Source organism: Falco biarmicus, chromosome 7 (assembly GCF_023638135.1).
Source record: "Falco biarmicus isolate bFalBia1 chromosome 7, bFalBia1.pri, whole genome shotgun sequence".
Taxonomy (NCBI): domain Eukaryota; kingdom Metazoa; phylum Chordata; class Aves; order Falconiformes; family Falconidae; genus Falco; species Falco biarmicus.
This window is the reverse complement of record NC_079294.1, coordinates 60,069,103-60,081,262: the sequence shown is the minus strand read 5'-3', so window position 1 is coordinate 60,081,262 and position 12,160 is coordinate 60,069,103. Positions and strand designations below refer to the sequence as shown.

Below are 12,160 nucleotides of genomic sequence, written 5' to 3'. Positions count from 1 at the left end.
CAAGAATCAGATTCATTTAGGATGAAAGGACCTTTAAGATCACCGAGTCTGACCATTAACCCAGCACTGCCAAGTCTACTACTAAACCATGTTCCAGAGCACCAGATCTACACCTCTTTTATATACCTCCAAGATGGTGACCCAACATCGGCCCTAGGCAGCCTGTTCCAATGCTTGACAACCCTTTCAGTGAAGAAATTTTTCCTAATATCCAACCTAAACCTCCCTCGGTGCAACTTGAGGCTGTCTCCTCTTGTCCTATTCCTTGTTACTTGGGAGAAGAGACCAAGACCCACCATCATAACTCATAATCCAGTCCGGTTGCTCATACACTGCTTTTGTACCAATTTATTATTAGGCTGTTTGGTTGTTGTTAGGGTTTTTTTAAATGAAAGTTACTCTCATAAAAGGAATTAAAGTTATATTGGCATAAAATATGCTAGTAACAAGTATATAAGAAGGTCCCAGCAGTAAGCTAAGCAAACCTGGGTCTTTTCATCCCATACACAAGGGCAAAAGGTCAATCACCACACCTTTCTACTTCCAGTGAAAACTATTTAATTTTACAGCAGACCATCTTCTTCAAGCACCATCTATCTTCACTGATTCAAAGTACCGAGACAAGCACATTCTTAGGCTATAGGAACAGGTATCCATGACAGTATTACAGCATTTATGAACTATCTGCTTTCTTACAAATGCCTCCTCACTCTTCACTCAGTCCCATCTATTGAACTGTTTGGACTGGCATGTGGATGATTTTTTTTTAAGGTACACAGCCCCATGACAACACCTAGACACTATTAAAATGTCCTGTCAGAAAAATAGATAGCAGAGCATCACATACCTTTCGTATCACCAGTATTCTCAGTTACTTCAGATGAATTTTCACTTTGGGCCTTTTCTGATAGCTCCTTTCCTCGATTTGCTGCCAATTTTTCCGCAAGCCTTTGTTTTGCAAGTTCACGACGATGAGCTATTTCTTCTTGAGTTAAAGGCCTATATTGTATTTTAAAATGTTAGTATTTGGAAGCATCATTTATTTCAAAATAAACTAAATCACAATAATGAGAATACTGTATTTGGCATAAGTAAAAACTTATGCAGAATGCCTTTTGTCCTGATGATACTATGAATTTTAAGTCAGCTAAAATTATCAAAGTTGTCCTCTACCATGTTTAGCAACAGGCCACTATTAAACTTCCATTTATTTTCTCAAAATAAGTCGTTTCTCCCACTGACATGTGAATATTCACTTTTTCAGAAAAGATCCAAGACAATTTTCAAAATTGCTCTTTATACTACATCCAGCACATTATCCTAAATTAGAATGACAGCTAAGACTAAGAATACAGTGTATTAATCTAAGCTTATTTATACCAAGATAGCTAAGAAAAAACTACCAGACTTTTCTTCCAAATACATAGGGATCAAATACTGTCATTTTAAATTACTTGTGGTGTCTTTTATCATTTTAAGCTAGTCTTCACAGCAAGTGTTCAAATGCACGGAAAATCTTTGCTTGCTACAGTTACCTTTCCATAAAGTGAATAAAACTTCATAAAAGACTAAAAAAAAAAAAAAAAAAGAGACAAAACCAACAAAACATAATTCTAATATTCCAATGCAATTTCTATCTCCCTTAAAACAAAGTGCTTTAACATAAGATTTAAAGTAATAAATAATAAAAATTAAGGAATGACATTATCATTCTTACATAAGGAAATATTTCAAGCATTTTAAACAGCAAAGTGAGTTACACATATATGAAATCTAACAGCACTGCCTGAAATTTCTAAGTCTGGCCCTACTTAAAAATCTGTAATGAGGTTATATTACAATTTAATAAAGTCCAAACAAGGAAATTAATTTCAGATACTAGTTATCTTCTCTACCAAATTCCCCCTCTGTTTCTATTAATTTCCCACAGAAAAGCGCTGAACCTGTGAACTTGCTACAATCATTACAGGTACTCTTAAAAATAATCTATTCTGTTTAATAATTTCTCTATCAACAGTATCTCATGTAACGTGCTGTCAGGTGCCTACCTTAAAAAAAATTATCAACACAGCTTAAAAACAGGAAAAAATAATTGCTATGCAGATTATTTTTTTTTTTATGGAACTAGAATGCTTTCAGTTTGGGTTTGGGATTTTTTTTGGTTTTTTGTTGTTAGTTTTTTTGTTTTTTTTTTAATTGGGAAACATATATGTATAACATATATTGCTTTCCAGCACTAATAAATAATTTATTTCCAAAATAATACTCAAAGTGTATTTTGTATTATATGAATATTCTTAATGGATTTAAAAATCCAGAGAAGGAACAGAAGAATCCTAAACATGCATTTCTACAACACAACCAAACAATCGCAAAGTCTCAGATGTTGACTTAAAACCCTGTCAACATGATGTGTCCTAACACCTGCATTTGCTCATTGACAGAGGCAAGGACAACAGTTCGTAGTGTTAGGCTGAGGATTCGTTCAGTTAATTCTATCAAGTGCTCACACTCAAAAAAAAACATAAAGTGCTCTATTAGTAGTTTCAGTTTGTTTACTAGCCTTGGATAAGTCACTTCCTCTCTTTAATTTCCACACTTATAAAACAGTTCAAGATTTCCTAGCAGTGGTAGTAATGAGCGGTAAGTGGAAGAAAACAGCGGGAAGCACTACAGCAGTAGTGTTTATTCTTCTTTACAGAACAGGCATATAAATATTATCTCTACCAAAAAAAAAAAAAAGAAGATTGAATCACATGCCCATATCAACTATTCCACACAAGAGGGAAACAACCCATTACTTAAGGGTCAAAGTTTTCAAGTGTAGCCAGTAGACACACTTACTGGATGCTGATTCTGCCCTTAACTGGATTAATTAGGGGCAGAAAGCCCTGAACAGATTATGTGGCTGAGACCAACTCACTGCCAGTTAAGACTTTTTTTTTTTTTTTAATATCATAATACGGATGCTTTTCTGCATCCAACACAATCTGCAAGAGACTTAATTTTTAAAAATGCTTAATGAGACCATTCATTTTATCAAAATTCTTCTTAGAACTTGAGGAAATAACTTGGAACACAGTTATCATTCTTACCTTGAATCCAAACATTCAACTCGGGAGTAAGAAAATGACACTTAAATTAAAAATTCCTCTATAAATTACCTAACACAGGCCCCCAGGACAAAATGTCAGAATTTGAGGCGCAGACTTTCAGAACTCAGAACCAGGGACAGACACATTACATGTCATTGAAAAGGCAAAAGCAAGACAAATTTGCCACACTTCTCAGGAACTTTTCTTCTTTTTCTTTCTTTTCTCTTTTTTTATATTTTCCTTTGAAAGAATCATCTCTTAAACAATCACTGTGACAGAATTAAGAATATGTATCGCTGAGATTTGGGATAGTGTGGTATTTCTGTTTGGTTTATTTATTTTATTGCAAAAGAGAGTGAGGCTTAACAATACAAAATGCAAAACAGATGGTGGAGAAGAAAACTTTTTTATGATGACTTTTTTTTTCCTGAAGGCAGCTGTTCAAAGCTATTTAAGGGTTTGGAATGTCTGAAAAAATTCCCAGAGGACAGAGGTTGATAGGGAAAGTACAGATGAGACAGCCAAGGGTATCATAAATGCAGTCTTTATATGATAGCATAGTATACACATGAGGACATACGCATGCATTCTAACACATTTTATTGTCCAAAAATACTTTTCATTTGTGTAAATAATCCTGAGAGTAAAAGAAGAACAGGTGGTTTGCTTTTTTCCCCTTTACATAATATTTTTAAAAGTTTCAGTATATTTAGGTGTCAGCTCTAATCACAAATGTTAAAGGTACCTTAAAATTCTGAATGCACTGCTGTAAGTTGCAATACATGTAAGTATAGTTAATTATATTCTCAATTTGATAAGAAGCAGATTGAGTGTGGGTGGGACTTTAGCTAGTAGGTACAACCTAGACTTCCATCCTGGTTTCTGTCAGTGTCAACTTTTATAAAATTAGTCACTCCCAGTAGTATCATTAGAAACCACAAAAAGATAATGTTGTCAAATAAATCCTTATATAGAATTGTAACACACTCAAGCAGAATACAGAACAAGATTAATGTGTGTAAGATACTGGATCTGCAACAAAACCAGTTTTAAATTATACCATGATTTATTCAATTTCACCAGTTGGCAAAGCCAATCAGAAGGCAAATCAATTTTGAACAAATGCTGCCCAAACCAAAAAGACTCTCTTCGCTTCTTCCCTACTATATTTTTTCCCTCCTCTTTTTTGACTCCACAAGAAAAGATCTTCAGCCTCATAATACTGGCAGAAACAAAACAGGACCATGCAATCACACAAAAAGCAGTAAATGAAAATTCTGGAGCAGAAAGAAAAAGATATTCCCTACCTCCCCACAGATGCTACAGCATCCAGACATCATACACATGGCACAAGTAATAGAGAGCTGACACGGATGGGTAACCGCATTATTACTAACCCATCTTAACCTCAACCATGTGGTAAACAAACGCCATGGAAATAATTGTACAGTAAATAGTATACTATACATATTATTAACATTCACTACATTGTTGATTAAATGCATCAGATTCCAGGTAATATAAGCAAGCTACTGCCAATTACTTTATTCCCACATTCCCAGGGGATAACTCACTTAGTTCAAACTGAATGACAACTAAAATTCTTCATGCAATCAAACCTCTGGATATGACAGCTTTTCTACCCTTCCATGTTACCAAAAAGAAACTTCATTCAAAAACATTGCAAAAATTCATAGTAAAGAAAAAAAAAAAACAAAACAAACAGAAATTGGCCTCTGATTATTAAAGTGTTGTTTATTTTTTAACCTTTTACCCTTCAGTTTTAAAAAGAAAAGACCACAGTCAGAACATCAACTGATTTCTGAAAGACTGATACTAAAGTCAATAAGTATCTGTGATGCATCTCCTATATCATGAACAATGGTTTTGAATTAGCTGAGAATACTTTCTCTCCATACAGTTTTTACCAGTTTAAATTCCATGAGCTTGTGGACATATGCTTGACTTCATGAAACTAAGGGGGTAATTTCAGTTACCAGCTTTAAATCCAAGTAATTTATAAAGAATCCATTGGATTACTCTTCATAACTAAACCTAATTCTGAAGAGCAGAGTCAAGTCATTGGCTGCTGTTCTGCTCACCATCTGGCACTCAAAGACTTCTGACAACAGAATCCCTAAAGACAGCTCTCTCAAGTGCAGCTTATTTGCTACAGTTCAGCACAGATTATGTCCAGTGGTCTTTCTAATCCTTCTGAAGTTCATTAATATCTGGATTAAACTGCCCTATGTCTATGGAACTATTTCCATTCACAAACTAATGTACACCTACCAAAATTATTTCCTATCTTTTCTATCGCAACTGAATGCACTAGGTAATTCACTGTAGAAATAAATGTGTATACAGAAAACATACAACTGAAAATTATCCAAATCAGAATTACGTAAAATTTCACACAACAATCTTACAGGGCTCCTGCAAAGGGGAATACTCAGTAAGTGTTTCACATTATATTAAATAGCAATTACCATTCATTCTGAGATACATAATGAAATTAAGTTATTAATAACAAGGTGTCATACACTGCCTTGAAAAACTCTTGACTGATACAGTGACCTTTGATTTATCTAACATACTAAAAGTGCAATAGAGAAGAAACTTGAAGCAAAACTCTTCCAGAAAGTTACAAGCTTTTCTCTGTTAAGCTTGCAATTACACAAAATAATGTCCAGAGATTCAAGCTTCATCCGATGCTACATATCCCTCTCTTAGATCAGTTCCAATGAAATTTATTTCACAAAAAACACAAGTAGGGTTTTAAATTTTTGAAAAGCATTTATTACCCTATTAATTATATAACTGGGTGCCATCTTCAGATGTTAACCTGTAAATCCAACAGGCTGTTCAGATGACTCATGCCATATTCATTTCTAATGCACTAACTACAATATAGAACAAACTCAATGCAAAAGAAGATGACGGGTTCAGATCACACGGAAGTCACTGCAAGTTATATTGCCTTTGAACATAATAAATTTACTTCAGAGCTCGGAACTTTATAAATGTTCCCTTCTTTTGATCAAGACAATGTAATGTCTTCGTAGCTGAAGGTTGGGCAAAAATCACAGGTTTTAGATTTTTACCCATGTAATTTTTAGGAAACATTAGAAAGGAAATAGATGAAGTATAGTAAAACCTGTTGGTTTAAGACATGCAAACAAGCTGTACTACAGAACAAAGAAACAGTTACCATCATAATTTCATGCAGAATTGTATGGGAAAGTGCCCATTTCATGGTGACACCTAAGAAAAAAGATAATCTTGCTTCCAAGCTGACTGAGAAGAAAGAAGTACCTTTCGTATTATCTAGAAGAAAACAGCAGGGGTATTACAGGTTTTATATCCCCTACTGTAGTCATGAAATATGATTTTAGTACATCAGATTATTTGGTCAACAGACTTTATTACTACTGAAAAGCAGAACTAGAATTTCTTTAGTGTACTCAATTTACATTATTCAGCAGCACCGTAAGAACAATGGACTTGAAGTAACACTAAAGGTTTGCCTCCTATTGTTGACACTGCATCACATCACTTTGACATTCGTACATAAAGCTCTACGAAGTTAGTAGAGGATTCCATCATAATGAACATCTGATGTCCAATTTACATTTTCTCAGTATTTTATACTAAATATACATAGCAACAGCTAAAACTACTTGAAAGCAATTGTAAGTAATTACTAAACATTTCTTTTTTACACTGGGGTAGATAAAGACAGGATTGTGAACCTCGGGAAGAACAAACTAGAACATTTATACTCTGTACCTAAATGCCAAGCTCTGCTTTTATTTAGACACCTACACTCAACCATTCTGTTTTAGACTGCAGTTCAAAACAAAAAACTAGCAGAAAGGAGAGAAAGAAACAGCATATGCTGAACGAACACCTAATTCTGCATACAGCAGTACTTAAGAATAATAATCACAGGCTTCATCAAATAACCATGGACTCATTACATAAAGCAAGTAGCTCCAAAAGGAGCCAATACAGTCTTATTTCCTACTGCTTTTGGTTTTAGATATTTTATTATCTAAACTGAAAGAGCTCATACTACAGTCTCTTATTAGGGTTCCTAATTTGTTTGTCTACTCTGCCCGATTTTCAGAAGATTTACAGCTTTGTCTGATTTGGTTGGAATTAGCAAATAATCTCACAAGTTCAGACAGAAGAAATAGGAAGACAAAACATATTTGCACAATTCTAATTTCTTCAGAAAAACCTGATAAAAAACTCAGGGACTTGCTGGTACTACATAAAATCAAGCTTCAGATCTTTCCAGAGAAGGATAAATATAAACTGCCAACCTGTTGTAACCCAACCACAATTTATTTTCCTATGCATTCCAGTGTTGTAGCAGCTGGCAAACTTTGTTATTTAAACAGTAAAAGCAAAAACATAGCAATTTTAGTATAGAATCTATCAATTTTTAAAGTCACCTTCTAGGAGATATTAGTTGCCAATATCAGTCTTAAAGGAGGTTGTTTTAATTAAAAATCCAACCTTCATTATCATTTACTGTACACCCTGAACTTAAAAGAGCTTTTTGCTTTTCCGAACCTATGCTTAGAAAGTATTACAAGCAGATGGCAGAAATAAGACAAACTATAAAAACTGCAAAGTCAATTTGCAGTTTCTGAGAAATTCACAAAAAGGTAACCTTATCCAATACTACCTTACAGAAGGAAAGAAAAAGACAGTAGCATGGATCTACAGTAGTCTACTTCCACGGGGGAAAAAATGTAAGTCTTGCAAAAAAAAAAAAAATATCCCAGATTTTTTTTACATGCTTCAATATGCTTAAAAATACTTCCCCTGGCCCCCAAAGGATAGAAATAACCTAGCAGATAGGTCCAGCAGTCAAACATCTAAACATACAAGAGCACAGTTATTTTTCCTCAAAATTAACACATGTACTGAAGTTCTTAAAAAGGTAAATATGAAAACAGTTAATCAACCTAGCATATGTATTCTTTGTTCCTCCCTACGTTCAGGCATTATTATGGAGCATCCTTATGGAATGCCAGTTTAAGTACTTGATCTCACACACTCCACACAACCTTCACTCAGTTCTGTTAAGCACAGTCTTCACTGTGTACCTGTAAATAGCACACAGTGGCCAATATAATACAAAACGTGCTTAGGAACAATATTTATACAATCCCATGCTTTTAAAACACTTGTTTTATTTTATGCAGATAGCTTTCCTTCCTCTTTAAAACTAACCTCCTTTTCCGATTTCTTCAAGAACTGCTTACCTGTAGAATCTTAATTAAAAATACCAGGAAATACACATTTAGCTATATTACCGTTTTTCAAAAAATGGAATTCAGCTGTCACTTCCAAACAAAAACAATAGCAAAATCGCATGGTGCTGATGACTGGGTATCTCAAAGTAAAACAGTCATGTGATTTCATTTTAATACTAACCAATTAGTACCTAGTTGAATGATGTAATATTAAGGCCAGCAAGAAATATTTTTCACACAACCTATGGAGCAAGACACCACAATTTTCAATTTACTGGATAAGCAGGGAGAAAGGACATATTGTCTAGTCATCACTAACATGCCTCAAGACTCCCACAACGAATTCCAGGACAGTCCTCACTCTCCTGCAATATTATCTCGGAAAGCCTAATTTATCTGAATTTTGTTTGGACTTTTAGGCCAGCTTGGCCTTACTTGGACTATCAGTCAACTGCAATCCTCCACTCAACTCAGTAAACATCTTCAGGTTTTATCAAACCCAACTGATGTTCAGAATTACAAATTTGTTACACAATATTTATCAGAGTGCAAAAATGGAATCGTATTTGCATTCTGAAAACCACTAGAATAGAGTGCAGCACATTTTTTACCTAAGGAGAAAATACACCCAACAAGTAACAATGGTTGGGCTTCCATATTGAATGCATCATTCACCAAAAAAAAAAAAAAAGGGAGCTGGTCACACTGGTCACACACACACATACTATGAACCACAACACATGGTAAATTTCTTCAAAATATTCTTCTCTCCATTTAAGGAACTTTTCTCTTTTAAAAAAGAATTACAGTGTAACAAATAGCATATAACACATGTAAAACAGCTCCCTTCCTGAAGGGAGATGACTAAGAAGAACAAAAAAACAACCACCAAGAAAGATGAATATTTGGAGACATGGAAGAAGTTTATCCATGAGGCAGAGTGCTCATAAGCAGGTGACATAGAATGAAAAAACCCAACCCAGGTCTTGCAGTAGCTACCTTTTGTTTTATTAGGTATTCTTTTAATTTTGAAAATACGTCCAAGATTTTCTGTGCCTGGTGCATGTAAAAGCCCCCTTTGCCTCTGTGTGACATCCTCATCACATAGAAGAATCTCAATCTTCCCAAAAAATAAAAGAACAGGTCATTATCACTGATAGAAGAGCCAGAAAGTGATGGCCTCAACATAGTCTTCTCTGATTACCAAAAAATTACAGGAAAGCAGGCAAAGCAGGAACAGCACTGCTGGGCTACACCAGTACCCCAGCAAGAACTCCTGTTTCAGATACATTTAAAGACAGAACTCAAAGCAAGACTGCACCATCTAGTGCCTGGTCAATCCATAAGCGCGATGCATCTTTTCCCACAACTCAAACAGCTCAAGAAAGGCTTTTGGTGGAAGATTTGTAGATAAGCATGGGAAAAAAAATTGAAATAAATCTAGGAAGTGTGTGAAAAACCTAAGATAGTAGTGAACCTTTCCAATATTACCACAGCAGCAGTACCATTGCTTGCACAAAGATTTAACAGTCTAATTTCCTAGAAAGGTTAATATTTTATGTACTACTTCACCGTTCAATGATAATACCAGAAAAACATAAAATGCCCAGCTAAAAAAAAAAAAAGTGACTACTGAAAATGCCTCAGAGGCTCAGTGGAATAGAAGGTTAAGATGAACTCCATTCTTATGAACTCGTAAAAAAGCACATTTCTTCTGTAAAAAAGCAGATGGCTTCAGCTAAAAGTAGTGCAGGTAAGTGTGTCAGGGAAATGGAATCAAGAAGGATGTACCACTCAAAGAAAATAAGATGGTGATTCAACAATAAAAAGCTGTAACAAAAAAATATTCCAAACCTCCCAGAAGAAAATCTTTTCAAGTGCATTAATGCCTCTCAGTTCACTCCAAAAAGTTATCAAGATTGAGACTATTTTAATTAACTCATTTTATTTTGCACTTGCAATAGGCTGGATGATCACTTCGCTATTACACCAAATTTGATGGTGTTCCTTGCTACAAACACAAACTGTTATGATCATGTCAGCACAACCTTACTGAAAGTCAATCATATCTTCAACCAAACATCCTGCAACAGCCTACAATGTATGCGTTAGGACATATCTGGACAAAAGTACTATTCTCCAACAAATGTTTTCTACTCCTTAACAAATTTACTAGATCTTCTAAAACTAAACAAATCATTTCTAGAACTTGTTCAGAAAAACTCTACTTGCTGAAAAGATTGTATTGCCTCTCAAGATTTTGTGAATTATTTTCTCAGGTCTAAAACAATTTATCCAGGCTTACAACATAACTTTTTTCCCCAGAAGAATCTAATGTAGATCAGAAAGTTAAATGTTACATTTTCTTACCTTGGTTTATTGTGTGGTAATGTCTTTGCATCAACAGCAAACATTTTAGAAACAAAGACAATAACCGGGGCTGTTTCTTCACTACTGCATTTCATAAAAGCTGAAGAAACATAAAGGGAAGTTATTTGCACAACTTTTTCCCAACAGTATGGACAAAACTATGGCTTTCCATCAATTTTATAGGAATTACTGTTTATTTCCTATTTCAATGGAAAATATGCTAAAGACAAATTAATAGGGAAAAGTAGAAAATTACTCCAACTTAATTATTTGTTAACCCTGCCTATATCTTCAAGTCTGTTCCACAATAAAATAAAATGAGCAATATTGTAAAAATGGAACTCTTCATAACAAACTAGATACATTCCAACTAAACATATTGATTTGATATTTAAAGTTGAATTCATAGGCTGGTTTAGATTAGAATGAAAATCAGAGAGCAGCTTAGCATTAAGACTAAGCTACTTATTCAATACCTCAAAGAATTCTCCCTCCTTTCACACTGAAAGAGGAAATCCTGCAAAAGTCCAGATGCTCATGCCTTCACAAAACAGTAACAACTTAACAGCAAAAATGCATATTCTTCAAAGGATGAAGGATCCACGCAAAACTCATTCAATACTTCAGAAATCCCATAAACTATTCTAACAACACAGAAAATAAATCGTTGTCTTCTACACTTCTCCCTTTTCTCTGACGTAGGGGAAGACTACGTTTTAAGGTGCTTAGGCAAACAAAGCACAAGACTACTACTAAAAATTAGCAAGATATTCACTAAATGTAAAGAATGCTATTTTTTCATAACCAACAGCAGTAAGATCCGAGTTTACAGATGTAAATTTCTTCTCATTAACTTATACTAATACAGTATGGAATACTGTTTGGAGAATACAGTATTTGCAAATGTTCAGTAAAGGATGAAAATATCAGTTGCCTCAGCCCCCGGAAACAACTCCTAACAGTCTGTCAATTTGATGTTCACATCTCATCTTATGTTACATTTCATATCTCATCTCCTTAGGTTTCTTGAAGCACTCTTCAAAACACCGCACTAAACACCTTTCACCACACATACAAAGTTAAGAACTGTTTTTAATTATTACTAGCTTAAGCATGGTATCTTCTTGTAATTTTTACTAAACTACCTCTTAAATAGCAGAGAACATTTACTACCTTAAAACAAAATGGGATTCTATTACATTCTGTTGAGTTAGAAAGAAAGTTTGTGGAACAACAAAACCACATATATAAAGCCTATTTGTCCCCTACAAACCTAAGTGAAAAGATCATTTGGGAGCATTCTTTTTCAGACTACCAAACCTGGGTGAAAAACATCACTTGATTTGATACAAAACTTCCAAGCCAACAGAGGAGATGACCACATATACGTGTAGAAATACAAGCTTTGCTCACCACTGAGCATTT

The 12,160-nt window shown here is 34.5% G+C and overlaps 1 protein-coding gene across 2 annotated transcripts in view; it reads right to left on the bottom strand.

Moving 5' to 3' along the window:
- EFL1 (elongation factor like GTPase 1) overlaps window positions 1–12,160 on the bottom strand; it is a 122,610-nt gene that overhangs the window by 97,435 nt on the left and 13,015 nt on the right. For both annotated transcript variants that reach the window (XM_056345276.1, XM_056345274.1), the window contains exons 12-13: window positions 10,736–10,835; window positions 848–999 (exon numbers count right to left, since the gene is read on the bottom strand). In XM_056345276.1, the coding sequence (XP_056201251.1) occupies window positions 848–999; window positions 10,736–10,835 (252 nt within the window). The remainder of the gene's footprint in view (window positions 1–847; window positions 1,000–10,735; window positions 10,836–12,160) is intronic.